At 33.3% G+C, this 24588-nt stretch overlaps 1 protein-coding gene across 2 annotated transcripts in view; it reads left to right on the top strand.

Moving 5' to 3' along the window:
- Positions 1-24588, top strand: part of RTTN (rotatin) — a 77508-nt gene that overhangs the window by 17952 nt on the left and 34968 nt on the right. For both annotated transcript variants that reach the window (XM_064657834.1, XM_064657844.1), the window contains 17 exons: positions 356-482; positions 2307-2432; positions 4542-4658; positions 6448-6587; positions 6832-7003; positions 8018-8117; positions 9530-9618; positions 11752-11869; positions 12127-12223; positions 13026-13094; positions 13421-13609; positions 14667-14906; positions 16149-16293; positions 17579-17733; positions 18955-19174; positions 20952-21080; positions 23951-24058. In XM_064657834.1, coding sequence (XP_064513904.1) covers positions 356-482; positions 2307-2432; positions 4542-4658; positions 6448-6587; positions 6832-7003; positions 8018-8117; positions 9530-9618; positions 11752-11869; positions 12127-12223; positions 13026-13094; positions 13421-13609; positions 14667-14906; positions 16149-16293; positions 17579-17733; positions 18955-19174; positions 20952-21080; positions 23951-24058 — 2341 coding nt within the window. The remainder of the gene's footprint in view (positions 1-355; positions 483-2306; positions 2433-4541; positions 4659-6447; positions 6588-6831; positions 7004-8017; positions 8118-9529; positions 9619-11751; positions 11870-12126; positions 12224-13025; positions 13095-13420; positions 13610-14666; positions 14907-16148; positions 16294-17578; positions 17734-18954; positions 19175-20951; positions 21081-23950; positions 24059-24588) is intronic.

The following is a 24588-nucleotide window of genomic DNA, read 5'->3' as shown; positions in this document are numbered from 1 at the left end:
TTGAATTTCACATGCTAAAAACTTAATATTTTATTCCATATCTAAGCTCTTCTGATTTTGTATATAAAGTTATGTGATTTACAAAGAAACAGTCTTAAAATGTTTTGACTTGTCTTTCAGACTTTTTTTAAATCTTTTGTTCCAAGTATATTTGTATAACTTTTATTTTACTTTCAGAAATTGATTTTGGCAAATATATTGTGATCTCTGAATTTTGTCTGTTTTTCAGGGTGTATATACCCTTGCAGAAGGTATTTTTTAGAGATAATCCTGAAATTGAAGGGGAAAATTTTTGTAGACATCTTTAGGTACTGTAAAATAAACAATAGTTAAATTAATTATTTTTCATTTTCAGTTGGAAGTCTGCTGAGGCCAACTCATTGCTCCAGGCGGAGGGTCAGAAGATACTTCTCTGCCTATTATCTCATCCTTCATTGAATATAAAAGCTGAAGCCTATCACTGCTGTTTGGAAGTGGTTAAGGTTAGAACTAATGCTTACTTAACACTCCTGGTGTTGCACTCAATAATGCATATTATATGATTTCATCATTAAAAGCATTTTTAATGCAAATTCAGTTTACTGTGTTATATGCTGGAAAATCTTAGTAGGCCTGGACTTGCAGTTTGCTGTTACATTTTTGGTATTAAATCAGCTTGGTTAAGTTATACTTCAGGTACTGCACTTCAAAATGACAGGATCTCTAGAAGGGAAAAAGCAGTGACTAAAAATGTTTTTTTATTTTTTTAAAAGCCGTCTTAATAATGCTGGTCGCTTTGTTTTCTGACTGCTGTTATACAGAGTTTTTTCTTTTGTTCTGTTTCTGTTTTTGAAAAGAATTCAAGTGTTCAGTTTGTTTGTCTGCTGAAATGAGGTTCTTTGAATCACAGACTCCTTTGAGTTGAGGCCTTTAACTAGATCAGGTTTCTCAGAGCCCCATCCAGCTGGACCTTAAATGTTTCCAGGGTTCCACCACCTCTCGGCAACCTGCACCACCCTCCTTGTAAAAAATTTCTTCCTTGTACCTGGTCTAAACCTGCCCCCTCTTTGTTTAAAACCATTATTCCTTGTCCTATCACGAGAGACCCTGATAAAAAATTTGTCCCTGTATTTCTTACAAGACCCCTTATAAAGTACTAGAAGGCTGCAATGAGGTCTCTTAGCCCTCTGATCATCTTTGTGGCCCTCCTAACAGGTCCATGTCTTTCCTGTGCTGGGGACCCCAGACCTGAACACAGCACTCCAGGCGGGGTCTCACGAGAGCAAATGCGTAGAATCACCTCCCTCAACCTGTTGGCCATGCTTCCTTTGACACAACTCCTGGCTTTCTATGAATATGGACTGTCAGCTTCCCCAACTTTTCATCGACCAGTACCCCCAAATTCTTCTCACCAGGGCTGCTTTAAATCTGTTCATCCCCCAGTCTGTATTTGATATTGGGGATGGCCCCAGTCCAGAGGCAGGACCTTGCACTTGTCCATGTTGAACTTCATGAGGTTCACATGGGCCCATTTTTCAAGGACAGATTTGATTCCCTTCACAGGAATTTTTAATTTCTCTTTTGATTTTTTTTAATTTTTGTTCAGATTTGTATATGTATCAAGTTTGGGTTTAAGAACATGTAAATCCTTTTATGTACTGTTTGATTTTTTGGTTTTTGGTTTGTTTTCTTTGATTTTTTTGGGGGTTCTTTTTGGGTTTTTTTGTGTGCCTGGGGAGGGTTTATGTGTGTCTTGATTTTGTTTTATATGGATATTTTGTCACTGCCTTAGTTTTTTGTAATGATAGTCCAAGGAATAGAGTGTAAACTTCCTAGAAGTATGGCTGTACTCTATGTTGAGAATGGCAATGTCATATTCATCAGGTCATTTTAGGTATCATGGCTCACAAAATAAAAATCACTTTTGTATTTTGTTATAATACTTCACTGTAATTTTTATTTTCTGTAATGGACATCATCTATACTTAGTGTGCTTATAGCACAATTCAGTAATGTACAAATATGGTGGAGCTAGTCTTTCAGAAAGAAAACTCCTTATCTCCACTCAATGACACTTGTCTGTGTGGACGAACAGGAACAAAATTATTTTCTGTTTCTTAGTCCTGTGTAGTAATAGGAATTTTCAGTTAGTGATCTTTAAAGATAGTTCCTTCCAGGGCTGTAAAGTTTAGCTTTCAGAACTAGTCATCCAAAGTGCATGGAAAAAGCCTTTCACTGCCTGACAACTTCAGGCAGTTTATAAAACAAGATGTAGTACTGGAGATTGTCTTGAATTTTTAAACTAACTGACTTTATTTTTACTGAAGGACTGTTTAGGTATTCATAATATTGCGAAACCTGTGTCTTCAGTCTGCCATGGAGTACATTTTCTTCTACATCCTAAAGTATTATATGAAATCTGTACATTTGGCCTTCAGGATGATAAGAATGAGGTACTGTGTTTAGTAGCTGTATTTATAAGTTGATGTGCATGCAAAGAAGGTATTGATATTCTCCACAGTGGTCTGAGGCTTACATGAAGTTTTGACTAAATATGGGGTTTTGTATATGGAAAAGCTCTGGAAAAGCTATGCAAATAGTGAAATTGTAGTAAATTGAAAGTTTTGGGGTTTTTTTGTGATGAATTCAGAGACAAGATTATAGGTATAGGATGCTATTAACTGTAATAAAGACTAATGAAAATGAAATAAAATATTGTTTTTGTTCATCTTTTCCTGTAATATATTCGACCCTAATAAAATGCATATGATGAAATAGTATGTATGCTGCTTTACATTTATGGGAGACACAAACTTTGAAGTCTCAAGTCTCTGTAAAAGTGGGGTGACTTCTGAGTTGGTTGAGGAACAAAAAGACACTTTAAAGCTGCAATGTCTTTGCTATAAACTTGTATTTCATCACTACAAGCACATCTGTGTTTTAATATAATTACCTGACTATTATAAAAATGTTTTATAATATTATAGAATGGGACCAAATTTCTGTTGGGTTCGTTTATATGCACGACTGCTTAACAAGTGTTCATTATTTCCTAGCTCACATATAGAGCTAAGTAGTGAGTTGTGAGAGGAAGAAAAAATTACCTAGGTTCTTTGTAACTCCTTTATGGCTGATCTGTAATGTTCCTACAGTCAGAGGGAAAGAACATTGACTAACAAATTATTTATTTATTTTCAGCTTCTCTCCTGGAATGATATTTTTTTAAACACAGTACTGTGCACAATTCCATTTAGAAGTTATTTTTTTAGATCTGAGCATTTTAAAAGGAGAAGTAAAATATCTTTAATAATGCACTACGTGTTTATACTTTGTGTGTAATTTATCTTTTGCAAGGAAGTAATTTATTTTGACTACCCCATTGGATACCATATGGAAAAGACTGACAGTTTTCTCTTATTGGTTGGTCAAGCATAAGAAATAGATTTCAATTGGTATTGGATAATGAATTTAAAAAGATCAAAGAATGCATATTTACAAAATTATCACTTTTTGTTCTCTTTATAACCTTATAATGCCTTTTTATTATACTTCTTACAAAATAGATAATGAAGATCATATCCAAGCTTTTTTTTTTAACTTCTTCGATGCGTATCTGCTCCTTAAGTTTTCATAACGCATCAGTTGAATCTTTCAGGCATGTCACAATGAGAAAAAATTGAGAAGAACCTTGTATTCCAGGGTCGGTCTTAAGATTTGCTGTATGATTTTATAAAGCCAGCCTCTATTTAAAAGTTAGGCTAGAGGCATATTATCAAAGGCTGTCCTTATTGGCTGGAGTGAGATGATTTTTAGCTGTGGCATAAAATGCAGGATTTTGGCTCTGTTTTTACACTATGTAAGGAAGAGCAACTTGTGAGAAGCTGGCTTTTTCCCCTCTGTTCCCATTGCAGTAATAATTTTTGCTTGTAAATACTCCAGTATTGCTTACTGCATAGATTATATACTGTGTACATGAATACAGTATAATTACTGTATTGTACAGCTTTTTTCCTTTTTGATAAATAGCTTCAGATGAATTTTTTACAATTTGAAATATTTGGTAGCCTTCTCAGTTTGACCGTTTGTCTCAAGAAAGTGAAATGTCCACATAAGAGGCTTTAAATCTCTCTTCTTCCTGTATCTTCAGATGCATATCATAGACTGGGAATAAAATGCCCGAGAAAGGCAGGATCAGGAAAGAAAAGAAACAGAATTTGTTTTACCTGCAGGATAGAGGGACCAATAGGTGTATAAGTTTAAGTAATGATTTACTTTATTTCAGAAAAGACAAACCAGAGTTCTAAGGGGAAAATGACTGGGTGCTATTTAGGCAGAAGTATTTTGTGTGTTTCCTCTGAGAGGCTTTTTGAACAACTTTATGTTGTAATGTGTGATGTGTAATGTTGTAATGTGTAACTGGCAATTTAAAAGTAGCATTCTGCAGAAACAATATTTTGTCTTTGAGACTTTTTGTATAACATTCTCAATTACAGCATTAACTAACTGACTTAGACACATTGAAAATTACATTAGTGGTTTGGTTTTTTTTTGTTATTGAGCAGGTGAACTCAACAGCCAAGGCCATTCTGATACATTTATTGCAAGGACGGTTAATAATGACAGTATTGACTTGGAGCAAGTTTATTGAGGCCCTCTGTCCTGTCATTCCTGTTTTACAGGTACTTCTAAATGCTTTAATCTGAATTCGATGTATGAAATCGTGTAGATCATGTCAAATAACAGACAGAAGTAGGAGATGGAAAATAGATTAACAGTAGCATACCTACAGACTTGTTTTATCTGATGTCAAATGGAGAAGTGTTTTATAGGAGTCCTAATATCAGTCAGAGTTAGTACATTGAATTTGTAGACAAATTTTAGTCTGGTGTTACTATAATATGAAATTTGGAATGTTGTACAAATGAGCAAGTACTGACTGGAACTTAAATGGTTTGAAGATATGAGTGGATAATCCAAGTATAGACTAAAACATTCATGCTTTTTAAAATGAGTTAATAATTATTAGAATGTCTCAGATATCTTAAATTTGAAAATTGTAACTTCTCTCTGATAATGATACAGTTTTCCAGTTAAATACACTATCAAAAGATAGCATAGATTTAAGATGTATTTTCAGTATATTTTGATATTTGTTCTTCATTTCTTTGCTTCCAGTATTATAGAAGTATCAGCATTTGCTATTATCCTTAGACCATAGTTTTCATATCTCCAATAATGTGCAAATTTTATTTTCATTATCTTTACTCTCAGCTTAATATAATGAGAACTTTTGCTTTTCTTACTTTGATTTTCAGCCTAATTGCTCCATCTGAATTCTTCACTGTTTTTTCTCTAGTTCTTGAAATTTCCCTTTCGTGATCTGCCCATAGTCTTCCAGAATAGATATTTTGCTGCATGTACCTGTTATTTTGCCATATTTCTGTCTTTTATTTAACTTAGCTAATACATCCAAGTATGCATTTTGTCTTTGTTTTCTCCAGGAATATCACTCTTGATAATTATAGATACTTAATTGTTTCACTGCTATGTATTTATTAGTTGCCTGCACCTCAGTTGCCATAAGTTGAAAAAACTGCTTGTATACCTTAAGCCTTTACTCAAACTGCACAAAATCAAGGCAAAAATGGGGAGAAATTACAAATAACATGGACCGTGAAGTAGTTGGCTCAGACAGAAAAATATGCAGAGGAAATAGACTGAGAACTTGAAAGTGATGAGAGAAAGGTTACTTGAGAACTTTCTCTGCTAGTAATTTTAGCTTTTCTGTGTTATATCTGTGTGTATATCCAACATATGATTAATATTCAAGATTAAATAAGAGGGGATTGATTTAATATAAGCTGTAGGCTAAATGTGAGAGATTTTTGTGGGTAGAATTTCCCTCTATTCTATAGCCTATAGTGGCTACGTACAATAGATATTTGAGTAGCGCATACCGAAGGCCTATGTTTACCCAGTGCATATAAAATGCATTGTACTTTAATTTTAAAAGGTTTGCAGTATCATTGCTTGACATAAGTGATTGTGGTTTGACTGTTTGCCTGTGAAAATGCTTTGACAGAGATCTGTAGATAGATAGAATTTAGTGTTTTGAAGTAACTTTCTTGTAGGGACTGAATTCTGTTTATTGAAATGGAAACTGGCCTTACTGAGCAGCATCATGTTAATATACTGAAGAGTAAAACTTCAGGTCAAAGTACCTCTGGGGCACATAAAGAAATCTTTATTTTTATTTGTGGACAGAATCATTTATTAATTTTAAAACTGTTTGCGGAGAGGAATATTAATCTGCAGAATTTGAATACTTTCCTAATATTTTTTTTCTGGGTGTTGTTTCTTCCCCACCTTCCCTTAACCTCTGAAAAGGGACTTACCTTGTCTAATTTGCTAAGTTAGTAAGTGGATTTTTTTTTAATTTTGGAAATTTTTGTTTGTTGTTTTCCTTAGGGTTATGCTGACACAAAAGATACTTTAGGTAACTGCATCCTCTCTTTGAGTGAAACAACCTCTGACAAAGGAGAGGGTACTCTCCCTAGAACTACGAGACTACAGGCTGCTCTGCGCCTTCTCTTCTCAAAAAAGCAGTTGTAAGTAATGTAGCATTTCAGCATGTCTTCTAATGCTGATGACAACAACGTCTTCTCTTAAAAAAACAACTAATTGTTATGCAGTGGGTTGATTTGAAAGGTTGATCAATATTAAGTTGGGTGATTACTTTCCCTCCCCTCCATTAATTTTATAAACTAATTAATTTCTAACTATACAACCAAAGTTCTCCAGTATATATTTATATATTATTTATATATTTATTTTAATTATTTGCTCATTTAGGGTTCGTTCTGTAGCATCTAAACATTTAGCATTCCATCTTTTGAACGAAGAAGGGGCAAACCTGAAACGCCCATGTCTGGATGGTAATGTGCTTTCCAGCATTTCAAACTTATTTATTATAGAAAGAGCTATTGAGGTAAAATTGGATGATAAAAAGGAGTCAATAATTAAGGTGAGTAAACTCTGTCTAAATTTTGTGTCATTGATGAGCTCTTTTACCTACCTAGTCACTGAACTTTCAGAAGTTTGCAATATTTCATACAAATCGGCTTGCTTTATAAAAAGAAATCCGTTGTTATATTCTTTCTGTGTGAACTTTAACAGTAGTTTTTATGCTACCTTATGCAACAATCAGAAGAAAAATACTTCCTTTTTTTTCTTTTCTTCAGCGAAGACTTGAGTGCCAAGAACACAGGCCTGCTTTTTTTATAACAATTTCATTGTGCATGGATAGTCTGATTTTTTTTCTCACATAGAGGTTTCCCCACAAAATCAATATTTTTACAGAAACAGGCACAAATAATTTTTGATATGTTATACTCTAAAAGAGATTAGAAACTTAGGTCTGTGTTTTCTTAATATTGCTGCTTTTGCAAAGTGAAAAGCAAATCATGAGTATTTGACCTATGGGAAAACTTATATTTCTCTTTTGTTTTTCCATTTTTACCATCTCCCCTCCATTATCCTTCCTTACTTACCCTCAACGCTTTCAGATTAACAATATGTAAACAAATGCTAAGATGCTTGTCCTCTGAAAAAAATTATTCTGACAGCTCATTGTGCTCTTGATTTATACTCTTTCCCTGCATCCTAACCATCCATTTCTCTAACCCTATTAACTATTGCCATTAAAAGTCAGTTCCTTTCAGACTTGGAAGCATATGTAGCATTTCTGCGTAGTGTTGAGCTTTCTGTAGTCCTACTTAAATTGTTATTTGTTATAAATCTGCATCTGTTGTGCACTAGAAACTATTGGGCTCTTATATTCCACAGGTATTAGTAGAGATTTGTTGCAAAAAGATGATAACCTAATCCATTGCTGTTACATGCATGTGGGATTTAATCAAATACATTCTAATAAGGAATTTAGATATTTTAGTTTTCTCCTTTCTGTTAGGAAATTTGGCTGGTTACTTTGTGTCATGATAACATACTGGATACAAATCTAACACAGTTTTACTTTTAGGCAGAAACTGTTGAAAAGCTGCATGATATCTTGACTTCTGATGCTGTTGACCTAGTTTTACGGAAGTCTGCAGCCGAGCAGCTTGCTGTCATTTTAGAAGGTAAAATTCTTCAGAAAATTTGTATTCATGTAATGGTCATTCGTGAGCTTGCAGTTTTGCTACATTTTCTGTATGCTTCTGCTAAGGATACTCTTTGTAATTTTTATGTATATTGTTGGACCAGAATATTAGCACTATTGTAGATGATCTACCAATTGAAATAAAAAAAAAAAAAGAGTTATTTGTCATTGTTGCCCTCAAGAATAAGAGATCTTATTTAAATAAAACAGCTCCCTTGGGTAGTAGAGGACTAAGCTGAATTCTGTAAGCTCTGCAAGGGCTTGCTTTCTGCTTTTCCTTTTTAATATTCATCAGTTTGTTGATCTGTCTCAGAACTAATGAAGCTTCCAATTTTTTCCTGTTGTTAACTCAGATACACAATCATATATATTTATATAATATATGTTTTTGTTGGTGGTGTTTTTTAATTAGGAAAGTTAATTCTTAGATTACACAGGCTAACTAAAGGGATTTTATACTTAGTGAAGAATCACGGGTTTTTTTTGTAGTTATGTTGTGTTGCTCTCATGGGGAGAAGTTATGATTGAATTAAGAAGATATGATCAAATTGAGATGCAAGTAAGCAGTCTTGCGTAGAGCATTATTTCACTCAAGGCAGCGTCACAACTGTAGAGTTTCAAACCTTGATGTTTGTACTCTATGTACTCAAACTGATTCAAGGATGTTTTCTTTAAGGAGTTTAAATTCTAATGATAGAACAGAAGTTTTTCACCATGAGAAGGTGAAATCTTAGATAATATTGAAATTAACATCTTTTTTTTGTCAGGAAAATTATCACAAAAATGAGGAAATATCTACTTTGTCTCATAAAATGCATTTATCTATGGCTACCAAAGTTTTCAGATGTTTCAAAAAGTGAAACAAAGCTTAGGATGAAATTGTAAAGGAAAAAATGCAGCTTTATCAGGACAAATGTCATATGAAGGATCACTTTTTAGTTATTAAAAACAAGCACAACCAACTCAAATAACATACTTTTTTTGTTGTTGAGTATTCATAAACCAGATACTCTGCAGGGTGGGTGGTGTCACTGGAAAATACTCTCATACCATTTTCAGTTCCATGTTAAATTGTTAAACACTTCTAAAATATAATAAGCGAAATCTTCGTTTGACTGAAATTGAGTTGCACTGGGAATTACTGTAATTCTTGAACATAAAAGACTTACAGGAAGTTGTGTAAGATATTTAAGAATCTAGTGTTCAAGAGGCTACTATAGCCACATAACAAGACTTCGAGGAGGCCTTCCTAGGTAGAGATCTGTACTACTGTTGATTGGCAATTTTGGAAACTTGTTCTCGACAGCAAGACTTTGTGATCTTACAAAAAGAAGTTCAATATTAACTTTGTACGGAACCAGTCATCCTTACTATCTTTTGTTTTTCCTATAGATACCAAGATGCATGAAATTGTGAAAAAGTTGGGTGTGATAGAAAAGATAGTGGCTTACCTTAATGAGTGTGTACATGTGGATGGCAAGGTAAAACTATTGTTGCAGGTTCTTCTGCAGGCATTGTGCAGCGTGACAGTAGTAGATTTTGCCTTTTTCTGCACTTGTAACACTAGTTTTTGTGCATTAATACTGCACTGAATACAAATGTTTAGTAACAATTGTAATTGCAATGTATATTTTATTCTATTTCTGATAATGCTAAGATTCTCTTAATGAGAGAAGATTGGTTTGCCTATGAGAAGAGTTACCTATGAGAAGAGTTAGCCAGAGAACTGTGTATGGTGTGGTTCTGGAGCATACCAGAACTTCTCTGAAGCTTTCTCAGTACAGACAAAACCAAATTTTAATGACCTTAAAAAAAAAAGTGTTATGTTAGATATCATAATCTCTAAATTTAAATTCTGAAGCAAATTATAATTTAAAATGACATGTTATTGTAAATGTGTCATATTGAGTTTCAGGTATAAGTAATTTTCTGACCAGTAGAAGATCACCTCACCAGGGAGTGTCTCAAAAGATAAGATCCTATTTAGAGTTGAGTGTGTATTTGTTGTAGATGATGGAGCTTTCCATTTTTGTAATATGTCTAATCTAATGCTTGATTTTTTTCTGGAATTCATTCTTTGAAATCATTTTATGCAAGCATATTTGGTCTGTAAGGTGCTCAATGTAACTTTGTGGATAAACCTTTTGCATATTTCTTGGTGTGCTTGCATAGGATTGTTACCACAGTCTAGCAGTCCAAACCTTGAGTTCTTTTAAGAAACCATGAGACTTTTTATGTAGTAATGATTCCTTTCCAAGAAATGTACAAGAGAAAAGAACTGCTTGATGCTTAATAAAATTCCTTTTTCTGATCAAACTAGTAAAAATTGCATTCTTCTTCAGAAATGGTAATTTTTTTTTCCTAGATGATCAGTGGCTAAAATTATTTTTTCCCTGTAGCATAAAGGAATGTCTTGTCCAGTTTATGATAGCTTTGTACAAGTACTTTTGTAAATCCCTCAAACACGGTTGAAAAAATTGAAATATTGGATTCCTCTGGTTTTTTACTATGTTTGGTTTTTTTTATTGTCACTTTTTTAGTATCTTACTTTCTTTAAAGAGAGAAAGAGTAATGCATCTATTGTTTTGGTGTGGGTAGTGAGTAGATATTACTTAATACTACAGAAGTACAAGCGTAGGAAATATATTGCCCTAAGCAGATCATTCATAGCCAAGTAAGAGTCTAGGATGAGCTTTAGAATAATATTGTTATCCCTTTATAAACTTTAATTTAGTCCAGAAAGGGCTCAACCAACAACTCTCCAGGGCCTGTGACGTTAGAACACTATCCTGAGGGAATCTACCCCACATTATGGTTCTCCCCTCAAATGACTTTTTTCTTATTTCATCCTAAAATCAATAACGAAGAAAAACCAACAAAAAATCTTATGTGTTCTTAGAAAAGTGGCTACCAAGAAAAGGATAAAAGAAGTAGTAGGCAGGAAAAGCACCATTTAAAATAAAACTTTATGTATAGCTGTGCAAAAGACCTTCCATACTAAATAAGTAGGTTTTTGTTCATTGAGTATTAAACTAAACTGTATTTGTTGATGAAGTTTAGAAAACAAATTTTAAAGGCAGAAACTCATGGGCAAAGTAATGATACTTCGAAAGGAATACTGTCTTCTCATTCTTAGAAACCATGACTTTGGTCATATTTTTGGTCATTCACTGAGACTTTTAACTGTTAGCAAACTGCTTTCCATTCCTAGATCTTGTGATCTGAGAGGCTGGGACTAGAAAATGAATGTGATAGAATAAATTATTTGCATTTAAAAAATGAATAAACTTACATGGTTGTAAATATTTAGGGTTTTTTTATATCCTTCTTAAAAATACATAATTTGAAAGCAAATGTTATAATTGTGTTATGAAGCTGGAGATCAATAAAATGACTGTCAATTAATAATAAAATAAAACCAAAAGTGAATAAATTTTTTTTCAATGAATATGCAGTTACCATCTGGATGAAACGTGCTTATCTAAGGAAGTTCTAGCTTCTCTATTACAAATGATGGAATGTATTGGTTAATGTCATGTTAGTTTGTATTAAGCACTTCATACTAGATTATACTCAAAGTTATTTCTATTTAATTTTTTTCTCTGTTCCTGCAGCTTATGGAATCCATAGTGTTACCATGTCTAACACTCTTACGCAAACTTGTGTGTGCTGATCCAGTTATTCGCCTGTCCCTAGCACAGCAATCAACTGTACTGCTTTTACTATTCAGAGGTAAAGATTGTATTTTGACTGTAGTACCTGTGTGGAAAGATGGTTAGATGTTTAACCAAACACCTTCTTAAGAACTTTGGGTCTCTTCAGAGTCTAGTATTTAGAAGAAAAATCGCTGTGTGCTCGTGATACCCATGTTGTGGTATCTGCTTGAGATGTTGGCAAAAAATGAAGAAAGCAATTGCTTTCAACTAGTGTCCTATATATTATTGTTAACATTTTCCTAATACATTTTTAATTGTCTTTATTTTATTCAGTTTCCCTGATACTCCAAAGTGATCATGCTGTTTTAACTGAAACTACAGTATTGCTTTGTCTTCTGTTGTTTGATGAAGTAGCAAGAACAGAAACATGGTATGAAAACCAGTTACTTAATAACATATTCTCTAGTCAAATTTTTAGGTTTTAATTGAAATTAGGTTTTGTATATCTCCAAACAAGTTATGCCTCAAACTTTTATAGATCCAAAATCACATATTTGTAGTCCCAACAAAATTGTTTCAATATTTGGGTTACATGCTGTCTAGGTCTACATGGCATATTTTTGCAGTATGAATACTTCAGTGTGAATTCGAAGTTTACTTTATTTTTAAAAAAACCCTTATTGATCTGTAATCCATCTTTTCCATAAATAGAAACTCCATAAATCAAATAGCTATGTGTAGTCATGTTTTTTTTTAACTTAGCTTAATTAGAATTCTTCTATCTACTTTGGCTTTTAAGTGTGGCAGTTGTCTTTAAAAATGTCAGCTTATGATATTTTATTATTTAAAATATGCATATACATGAGAAAAACATATGTTTTTAGAATTCATACACATGAAATATACTGAAAAGAATTATAATGCATATTTTTTTTCTAATAAAAAAAGGAAACAAGCATTCAGGTTTTTAATGTACAGCAGACCTGCAACAAGTATTCCATATATGTGTGATCTAAGAACTATGTTAATATTGCAAAAACATGAAGAAACATTGTTTAATAAACAATTAAACATTGTTTAATAAACAAATTATTCATCAATGGGTGATTAAATATCTATCTGAAGGGAAAAATACATCTATCTCCAAATAATAAGGAAATAATGAGTGTAGCATTAGGAGAAAATCACATCTTAAAAAGAGAGCGTAATAATTATGACTTAATCTCTTGCAGGGCTGATGGCATAACCAGTAATGATACTGGCATACCTGCCTTCAGTTTACCTGTTGCTGTTGTTAGAAGGTATGTGTTGGTGGTGCTTTTTTGGTTTTTTTTTTTTTTTGGTTGGTTGGTTGGCTTTGTTTATTTTACAGTTTGCTTTGCTGTTTTGCATTTGGTGTCCTTCCTGAAGTATGGAGGTGGGAGAATGAAGGGAAACCTTGGATTTAACATCAAAAGTTGTCAGCATTTTTTAACATGGAGCTTTTTCTCCAAGTCTTTTTTTCTGAAAAAGGAATTTCAAAAACTTTATTTGTAAGCTTAAAAGCTAGCGCTAATTTAAAAAAAGCAAACAAAAAGCCTTCACCAACCACTTTTAAAAATTATTATTTCTATTTGTGTTTTTTTAGGTATCATCTCCCAGTCAGGATCACTGCTCATCATGTAGTTAGCCCTAATGCTGTTGTGGTGCCATTGTCTTCTGAGTGCTTGGCTATGAAACCTGTGTCAGATATGCTTAAAATGGCTTGGAATCTGTCATGGTACCATGGGATTGAAAACCTATTGCAACTGATAGATTATGAGAAGGAAGCAGAAACGTGAGTCATTTTATCTTTCATTTTAAATGCCAATATATTTCAATTAAATTAGTGTTCCATCAATTTTAAATAGGTTTTTAACTTCAAACAGCACTTCAAGTTGTTATTGGTTTGAGAATGCTGTCCTTTTAAACATAAAGGATCGCATCCCAAGAGGATGAAGATATGTTGTCTCAGCTAATGTTTTACCTAAATTGCGTTTATTCATGAAGTCTAGAACATTTATTGATGGTGAGGCTAATATCAAACAATTTTAAATGGGTTTCTGTGGCTGTTGTTCCTTGTAGTTATTGTGTTTCTTTAGGAAGCCACCTGTCTTCCCCTGCTATATAGTCCACAACTATCAAGTTGCATGAATTTTTCTTTCCTTGAAGATTTAAATTTCAAAGAATTATTCTTTTTAATGATAATACTAAGAATTAGGGTAGATAATGAAGAAAATTCTCCTTTTCTTCCTTTGGTTAGCCCTTGATTGAGCATGGTTTCTCTCTTTGAGACTATTTTGTACACAGAACTCAATGTCTCAGCAGATTCCTGATTTAATAGGACTGAAATGCTTGTATCTATATCTCTGTCCATCTCCACATTTTTTTAGGTTTTGCTTGTGTCCTTTAAAGGGTCCTACAGGTTTTATTAGTAAAAAACTACCACTGGAAACTGCAGTTATTGATCTGATAAGTCACTTCAATTTTAAGTGCCCTCTTGCAAAAACAAAGCAATTTCTTAAAAAGAAAATAGGAAAATAGAATAGCCCAAGTGACCAACATTTGCAATAACGTGGAGAAAAAGTTTGTTACAAACAATGGAAATAGCACCTTTTGGGTAATTTTTTGAAAGGTGTCAGTTTTCAAAACAGCCGAAACGCTTCATGATTTAAATGTGTTGGTGTTTTTGTTGTTGAGGTTTTTTTGAAGAAAGAATTGGTTAACAAAATTAAATTTTTAAGGCAATTTTTGTTTTGTCTTCTCATTTAAACAGGAAAAGGAAGGAGTCAGCACTCTCTGAAACAGTTCGTAAGGATAGTGACTTTTAATGATTTTTCTCTATGCCTTTTCAGATTTTTAGACTCGCTAAAGCTATCCCCAGAAGATATTCTTATACTGAAAATATCTCATACAAACTATGGACTGCAAGACTGTCTTAATTCAATCATTCAAGCAGCATCCCACAGGGATGTTAGGACTGCTGTCACTAGGCTTAGTTTCTATATTCTGAATGATAGACTTGCTTTAAAATGCAGTTCTGGATCTTGTGGAACCACTTTAAAGAGCTTTGTTTGGCAAAAAGCAATAAGCAGGTAAGCATATTGACTACAAATATCCATTAAAGATTGTGATGCCAAAATGGTAGAATTCCTACTTTTCATATTTTAAATTTCTGGAGTTGATATATATGCTGGGGTTCACCAAGCTGGAAAGCAACTTTGCAGAAAAGGACCTGGGAGTCCTTGTAGACACCAAGCTGAACGTGAGCCAGCAATGTGCCCTTGCAGCAAAGAAGGCAAGTGGTATGCTGGGCTACTTTAGGAAGAGTGTCAGCAGCAGGTTGAGGCAGGTGATCCTTCCTCTCTATTCAGTACTCGTGAGGCTACATCTGGAGTGCTCTGTCCAATTTTGGACTTCCCAGTATAATAGAGAATCATATGGATAATACATAGAGAAGAGAATCCAATGAAGAACCACGAAGATGATGGAAGACTGGAGCATCATTCCTATAGGAAAGGATGAGAGAACTAGGACTGATAAATCTAGAGAAGACTCAGAGCAAGGACCTTATCACTGTGTACTAGTACCAGACAAGAAGTTAGAAAGAAGATGAGACCAGGCTCTTTTCAGGCAATGGCCACAAACTGAAGCACAGCGGGTTTCTGCTGGACATCAGGAAACACTTTTTCACTGTGAAGGTCACCAAGCACTGGCACAGGTCGAAAGAGAAGTTATGGCGTCTCCATCCTTGGAGTTACTCGAAAGGCGTCTGGACATGGTCTTGAGCAACCAGCTGCAGGTGTCCCTTCATGAGCAGGGTGGCAGGACCAGGTGACCCCCAGAAGTCCCTTCCAATCTCAAAAATTACATGAATTTGTAATTTACGTGCACAAAACCATCAAATATTTAAAATATATTTAAAATAAGGATTGTTTAAAATGCATAGGTAAGCTTTGCTATTATTATTAAATGCTTGTATGTAATAGCTAGTTAACTTTTTCTTTCCTGTCTGTGACCTTTTATTATACAGAATTACATGTTTACTATGTGTAAATACATTTTAAAAGATACATAAAAATTTGAATTACAGTAATACAGTAATATTATAATTTAATATAGTCAATATTTTTTGTCAAATTACTTAGATATATTTAATACATTATATGTATAATATATTAGTATAATTTCATATTTGCTATATGTGAATATGTGTAATATACATATTTGCTCTATATAATTTTACATTTGCAGGTGACTTCAGTTCTATTAGCCTGAGATTTTAAAATCTCTTTTAATGTGCTACAACTATGAAAGTATGTTTATTTACATTGCAGGTTTCTACAAGTGCTTCCAGCTTCTGTGGAGGATGAAAAGCTTTTAGTAGATGTTTTAAGATTTTTAAATAAATTACTTAGAGAGCAGAAATCAAGTCTGGAGTCAGACCATCTAAAGTGGATCTTGAAGTCATTGCTTAAAAATGTAAGAATGGGGCTGTATATATTTCTATGATTTGATTGACTATGTAACTATACTTGAATACATATAGAGTTGCATAAGATTATGCTTAGGTACATAGCTACATATATATTATTTATTTAACTGAAAGAATGAGGTTCCATACAATTGTGTTGGAACCTTCCATTTGGCAAAAAGAGATAAATGAACATTATCTGTCTCACATTAAGAACAAGAACTGAAAGTTAGGACTGAAGTTTTTGCTTCCAGTGTGTTTGCCAATAAAGTTCTGACTTCAGATGGTTATAATATGTCTAAGTAAAATATTTTATAAGCACAAAGACGGTATTATATGAGTGTTATATTTTAATTGCTGTAAGTAAAATGCATGTGTAATATTTAAAGAATGGAATTTTTTTTCAGTTTTTCTTGACTCCTGTGCTTTATATTTGAGATCTGTTCATTTAAAAAGTGTAAAATTGGAAATTGTAGAAACAAATAAGAAAAGAACATCATAAAGCAATGTAAAACAACTTTTATTATAATTGTTGAAATATAATAATTTAGTATTGCTGTATAAAAACAATAGTTAAATGCCAAGGATTAAGCAATGGCTGAAGTTTTAAAAGTTTGTAAAGTACTGTTCCTTACAAAGCAAGGCCATCCTGCCTACATGAAAGATCATTCATGGTCTTACAAAGGGATCTTATGTTAAATATAGTCTGCTTGCACTTGCATTTTCCCATTTGAAAACAATCTAAACATTTAGGAAGAAGTGCTAGCAGACCTAAATTCAATTACTTATAGACTACAGGTACTTCAATTTATATTGGTAGTTGGGAAGCCTATAAATTTTTTTAAGTATGGCCCATTCAATATGTTAATATAAAAACTTAAAACCATATGATGTAAAGTCTTTCAAGCAGCTGAGACATACAACCTGAACTAATATTGCTACTATTTTGTTTTCTGTTTTTTGGGGATCTGTTTTTTTGTTGCAGGTTATTTCTGTATGTAACTTTGAGTTTTCTTTCATGCTTCAAAATACACTGTGCTTAATGACAGGAAATTTTGAAAGCCTTAGCAGTGGATTCTGTTATGACATTTAGTAGATTCAAGGTATTAGTAATTATAGGAATTTTTCACTGTGCTTTTTACAGAGTTACTTCTTAGTAAAATAATAATGGAATTTGTGATTTATAATGTGTGCAATTTGCGAGTGTTCAGCAGAAAAATGGCTTTAATGCGGGTATTAAAATAGTGTTTAAACAATGCATTATGTGACTGTATTTTTATTTGTTTCATTTAGAAGTCAAAATCCCTTTTGGGTCTCCTGGTGCGACCAGAATCCCAAGTGCGGGATGAAATAGATGAAACACAGACTGCTGTCAGGCAGCGACTGGATAAGGAACTCATTCGTCTTTTCAACATGTTATTAGTTTGTTCCATGTCAGTGACTGACAGGTACAGTGTAAATGGACCTGCCTGTGTAATTCTGCCTGGGAATCATAAAACCTGTTGCTGCTGAATTTCGGTCACAATTTGAATATAATTACGACTCAATTGTTCTGAACTGTAAAAATGTAATATACACTTCTTGAAGTGAAGATCAACATTAGGTAGTCCTTTTCACAGGAAAATTAGGGAGTTAACTAGGAAACTGGAAAGAGTATATGCTAGTGGTCACTTTTCAGCAACTGGATAATTAAATTAATTGCATGGAGAAGACAGGCTATTTCTTTTTCACTGCTGGAAATTTGCATGAGCAAATGGTAACTTCACTGATTTTGTAACATGCATTCATAGCAAAGTAAAATATTGAAATATTTGAAATATGAAGAAATGTTTATATTCGTTGAACTCCTTTTTGGCCTATTTAGGACAACTACTTTTAGCATCAACTTCCAACCTATTTCTGTCAATTAAGCAAACACAGAAATTGCTATATTATTTTTAATTCAAATTTCTCATAAAACTTCTCCCACGCTAAATCTCTCTGTCCAAGTGTATTCTAAGAGCTACTAAAATTTCAGCTTAAGATAATATTTATTTATTTAAGTGCCACAAGATAACTGTTTGTGAAGATACTTTCAAATTGTTACCTTCTTCGTTATTCCCAGGTGGTTGTTTTCTAAAAATGTTGACAGCAGTAAAAGGGGCGTATTAGAGAAATCCCTGCTAATTGTATCTTACACTCCTGTATTTTTTATGTACTGAATTCTATATTTATTGTGTTTTGTGGGAAATATTTTTAAACTTGTCTCTTGGACCAGAACAAACATAATTGTAACAAGCTGTTCGCGTATGAGTTGCAACTCAGAATATTCTGTGATTCTGTAACTAAGCTTTGCAACTCTTCACATTGTGTCATCCATCGCCCTCAATCTCTTAGTCTTTATTTAACATGCTCCTTAATAATGAGAGTTGTATCTCATTGGTCTTTTTTTAGTTAAGCAGCCCTGTTGTAATCAGATGCGATGTTTTGTTTTCAGAACCTGGGTGAAGCTAGAAATGTCAAATTTAATTCCTTGTTATTCTCTGTTTAACACAATGTTAACTAATTGATATGCTGAGCCTCACAGACTAACAGTAAGAAGAAGGAGGCCTTGGCCTCTTGCAAAATGATTCATTGTATGAGCTTCATGTTGAAGGTTGATCTTTTCTGATTTTTTACAATTAAACCAGAGAGGGCTTGGAACTTGCTGGCTGTTTCAGAACAGAGCTCGCTCTGAAGCTGCTTCAATGCTTAAGGCTAACAGATGCACCACATTTTTATGGGCTTCCTTCATTGGAGAGAACATTACGAGGAATGGTACATGTTACAGCGCTTCCAGACTGGAGTACATATTCTGCTGAAGTTGAACCTGTCACAATTTGTAAGAAATATTTGACAGGTCTTCTTGAGGTAAGTAGCCTATCTTCTTACTTAGCTTTGGGTTTGAATGCTTGTAAAGAACTGTGTAACTAATGGCACTATACTCTTTACAATGTACTTCTAGTAAATGTCATCACTAGGAATACGTATGGGAAGGATGCTTTTTCCTGCCAAGTAAATACAAAAAGAATGGAGACCAGATTGAGTGATGTTTATCTATAGTTATGAAGGTTAGTTGTAGTATATGTGCTTTCATCACTGGTTTAAGAGGTAATACCAAGTGACTTAAAAGCAAGATGAAAAATTAGTGATGTTTTTAATGACTAAAATGCTAGGAGGAAAAATCCCAGATAATCTCCCACAAGCAAGATCCATGTATGAAAGGTGGTCTGGGGGCACAGTAACCGATTAGATAGGTTGTTAACACAGAGAAAGCAGCAAAGAGCCTGCAGTTGTTGGGAAGCCAAAATTTTTTCTTGTTTTCAGTGTTCTTATTAATTTCCTAAATCCATGGATGTGGTAGACAGCTAGTTTTTGCTCCTAAAATTATATATTTTGAAAATTCCAGTCTTCTTAAAACTATAGGAAAAGCATAGTTCCGGCTTTCTGTTTGTTTACCAGAAAGTTAACGTACATTTAAAAGTTTTCAGTTTCAAATACCAAAATCTATTTGTTGTCCTGGTAGGAGCTTGAAAAGCTTTAACGTAGTTTTAATTCATTTGTAATCTGAATCATGTGGATTGCAACCAGATAAGTGTCTGGAAGAATAGTATATAGATGATAATCATGTTTGTGATGAAAAAAGGATACAGCATTTTAGGGGTAAGTCTTAACTTTCCAAGATTTCTTGAGTAAAAAGAAATAAATGTTTTAGACTTATTTGATTAGATGAGCTCTGTGACTTGAAGTCTACACTAAAAATGGCACCAAGGTTATAGATGTTGTCATGCGAAAGAAAGATTATTATTGGACAAAATAGTAATAAATATGGAATGAAATCAACTAGTGATGCATAAGGTCTATGTGCAGAAGAGTTATGCAGTTTTACTTGGCCCAAATATGAAAATAAATGTAGATTTCTTTTTTAGCTGGAGGGGGCAAAGCGGGTTTAAAAGAATTTTGGCAAAATGGGACACTGGAAGAAAGAACAACAGCAAAAATGTAGAGGTTTAAATTGCTGTGTTCTGAGGAGAAAAATACATCTAGAAGTGTAGGTTTTTAGATTATTATTTTTTAAACGGTATTTTTGGGCATGTTTTGTTGAAAGCAACATGCCTTTTATTTTAGTAAGTATGACTAGATATTTGGTCAGAGAGTTTATTTTACGTTATGATCCAGTGACCTTTATTTCTGTTTCTTAGTATTTGATATAGAAAGCTGATAAATTTAATCCAATTCAAATCACAATAAAAGATATAAATGACCCTTTTCCTTGAACACAGAATTTTGAAAAGAAATTTTATTTTTAATTCCAAACAGCGAAAGAAACCCTGGGAACAATAAATGGACTTTCAGGTCCATTAATAGAAACTTCTAGGTTTCTGTTTCAATTTTGTGCTTATTATTAAGCTTGACTGCATTCTTCATTTGAATACACAAATAAAACCCACAGATCTTCTGAAGTTTAACTGTATGGGAAATGATCACATGACCGAATGACTCAGAAATAAAGAAATTCTTATAATTCAACTAAAAATCTGTCATCTTTTCATGAGTTTAAATTATGATTTAGTGTGTAAGGCAGTTTGTACTCTCTTTGTATACTGCTTACAGTAAAGCTGCCATGAACTTGTACCCCCACTCCTAGGTCATCTCATCGTTTTATGTTGAATGGGGGGGAAATGCCATGTCCTTCATGGGAAAAGGTGTTACGAAAAGCACAGTTCTTTGCTTGCTTCACTTATCTCATGAGATGATGGCTCAAGCCAAGGATACGGTGAGTGTGTTACAATTGTCCTTATCTTGTCATTTGTGAGGGCTAAGCACAGATATATTTTAACTCCTAAAGTTAAATGAGAATTTTCATACATGGTGGGGAAGATGTCTTATAAGTGCTGATCTCACTCATTTGGTATATTATGCCAGATAAATGTGCAGGATAGGCCGAATAATCAGTTCTAGCCTTACTGAAATTATTTTGTACATAATTCTGTGGATTTTGTAAGGCCCTCTTTCAGAAAGTAAAGAATATGATTTTATTTTTATAAAAAATGAAAAATCATGATTTTATATAGGATGAATATATTTAAGGATTTACAGCATCATTATTTCTTCAGCCTACAGATAACAGGCTTTCTAACGTGTTTAAACATACATGTGTATATTCTTTCACTTGTGTATATGTATGTATACATGAAGGAAGGACTGCTGGATAAAAGGAGCTATCATTGCTTATAAGCAAAATTCATGTCTGTTCTTTGTGTTCATGTGCAGATTTTGAGCTAGATTTATGAGAGTTTTGGGAAAAAATAGCCATCCTGAAGCAGTTAAAGCAAATTTAGCAATTAAATGTAATGATTTTAGAGAGTTAAAATCCACTCCTATTAATATCTGTGATAGCCATAAGTGAAAACCTTTCATTATGATTAACCAGACATGTAACTAGAAATAGCAATATACCTGCCTCTCCACATTCCAGATGTCTGTTTCTTCAATTCTCTACTCCTTTCTCAAGATATTAAGTACTAACAGAGTTTATTAAAATTGCAGGGCGACAGAGTATTAAGTACACTGCAGGAAGACTGCAGCCTCCAAATAATTAGATTATAAATACATGGATGAAGGAGTGAACTTGAACTGATTTTTTTTTTAATATCATTATTGTAGAATAATATACATAGTAACATAAGGATGAGTGTAGTTTTCTTGTGTTTCTGAATCATAATCTCTCTATACAACATTGTTACTGTCTAGACTGTATTAGTAACTTATATTCTCAAAGAAACTTTAAATCCTGGCTGTTGTTTACAATCACATGATGATTTAGTGTTAAGTCCTGCTGGAAAGAGAAATACAAAATTATCCTTCCTCTGTGCAAGCAATGTTATATAAAAGTACTCTGGATAACAGTTACTTTAAAAAAAAAATCCCCTAACTTAAAATGCACAGTCTAATGACTTGCAATTAAAACTAGTTAAGGCATTTTTTTTCTATATCATTGTTATGAACCACTTTGTTTATTTGTTATTTGAAGAGCCACCTTGTTAAGTCAGACATAAGATCCTTTACCTTATACTGATGGACAGAAGTTACTTACAGATATTTGTAGGAGTACGTGAGAAATAGAGCATGTACTTAGAGGGTACTAGAATTGCTGCAAGATTTTGTTTGTTTGCTGTGGTAACATTTCACTGGTTGTGCTTCGTTGACCTAATTTTTTATTCAATTTCGTATTTTAATTTTCTCCCTCCCCAAATTTAGAGGTTATAAACTACAGCACTTTTTGTAATCGATATTGTGTATACTGAGAAAATCCATGTAAAATACTTTGTTTGAAATGAAACATTAGTTATCTAAATGAAACGCTAGTTACCTACTGTATAAAAATATACAGAACTGAGATTATGAAAGATGCATACATAAAATTTTGGTTGTCATGGTTCATTATGAACTTAATGCATTGTTTGTGCAGTGCCATGGTTAAAACACAGCATTTTGCAGGTATGGTTTGTTGTTGGTTTGTTTTTTTTTTTGCCTGAGGTAAAGAAATTGATTTGCAAAGTCAAGTACAATTTCATGGAATCTGCAGCTAAGTAGTATGTGGTAGTCTGCAAGACTTTATTTCATCATGCAGCAGGTACATGTGTTGCCTAAAATCAAAGAAATAATTCTCTGGACAATGTTAGTATAGAAGGGTAAAAACCAGCCCTTTAATAAGATGTCTTAGGTGCACAAAGATGGCATATGCACTCCCCCTCACACACACACGACTTTTAGAAAATAAAAATATCATCTAATTATAATATCTAACTATTACCTCATGAAGATATACCCAGCCCAAAAATTGTTTGCCCCCAGGACCTCTCCACAGGCACGTCTCCCAGAACTGGATCGGTGGTCCCAAAAAAACAATACTTCATCCCACCTTCATCTTCATCAACTCCCTCTGTCCTGCCTGGACCGTTTTCCAGGGTTCTGGGCCCTCTTGGATAGTTTTGGCTAAGATTATATCAAGGAATGTGCTTATTATGTTCTTTAGGTACATCTACAGATTGCATGTTCTTGCTAGAATTTTTCTCCATTGAAATCCTTGAGAAGAACACTAAACAATATTTCAAGAATTTGGTGTGAAGCATGTGAAAGAGTGATTCGTTGCCACCATTATAAAGTGGTATTATTAAAATTCTGTGTACTAGGATATTGAGATCTTAAGGATCTTAAGGCATCACATGAAGAAAATAATGAATTATGAGCAAAGAAATAAAAGCACATTCTTATTTGGTAGTTTTCTGCATATTTATAAGAGAGGAAGACAGATGTTAAAATAAGCAAAAATAAAACAGGTAAGGAGTAAATTTTGAATGGAAATAATTATCCCAGTGTTTCAAGAGCAATATTAAATCTCCTTTTAGCACTGCTGTCCTCATTCTCTGAAGAAGAAGACACAATTTAATTTTATCCTGTAGATAAAGCCAGCAAGTTAAATAAATGTTTATAGGTGCAGAATCTTTTTCCTGGAATATTAGTGTTGTGTGTGTTTAAAGTGCTTTAGTATATATAGTTGATAGCTCAGGCTGTTGGTAGACCACTGTGGATTGAAAGATTTATAAAAAAATGTCCTAATTTGTTTTCTGTTTTTCTAATCAGGACTGGATATCTCTTTGGTCTTTGCCTTATGATAACAGTGAAGAACAAGTTCTCTCTCATCTAGGTCTGGCATGGCTGGTTCCTTTATGGGTAGATAGAGACCCTGAGGTTAGTTAATGCAATATTAAGTTCATATCTTATTTTGACCCTTAAACATTTGGAAAATTTTTGCTTCATTAATTTAATATTGAAACTGCTGGTTTGAATTATTTAAAATGTTACTGACTGGAGCCTAAATAACAGTAATAATACAGTAGAGAGAGTGTTTCCAATAAACATCATCTGAGAAATCCTTTCCTACATCTTCTATGCTTTCATTAGTCGTTCACAGTCATGATTCATAGGCAGTTTTCATTGACATTGCTGTTACTTAGCTACAAAGCAAAAACATTTATATGAACTAAAGATTTAGAGCAAATGTATTTGATGCGACTCTGTTAAAATATATGAATTTGCTAAATGGAACTATTTGCAAGGGGTAAAATATGAAGAATATTAAAGATTATCTTATAGATTTTTGAATACTTAATATACTTTAATTTTGTCGTTTTGCATACACATAGTTGTGATTATGAGTATAGAGCCAGAGAAATACGGGAAAAGAGGTTGTTCCTTTTTTAAGTGATTCCCTTAAGCTC

This window comes from Pseudopipra pipra, chromosome 1 (genome assembly GCF_036250125.1).
Source record: "Pseudopipra pipra isolate bDixPip1 chromosome 1, bDixPip1.hap1, whole genome shotgun sequence".
NCBI lineage: Eukaryota > Metazoa > Chordata > Aves > Passeriformes > Pipridae > Pseudopipra > Pseudopipra pipra.
Note: the sequence above shows the minus strand (reverse complement) of the source record. Positions and strands in the feature narration are given on the sequence as shown.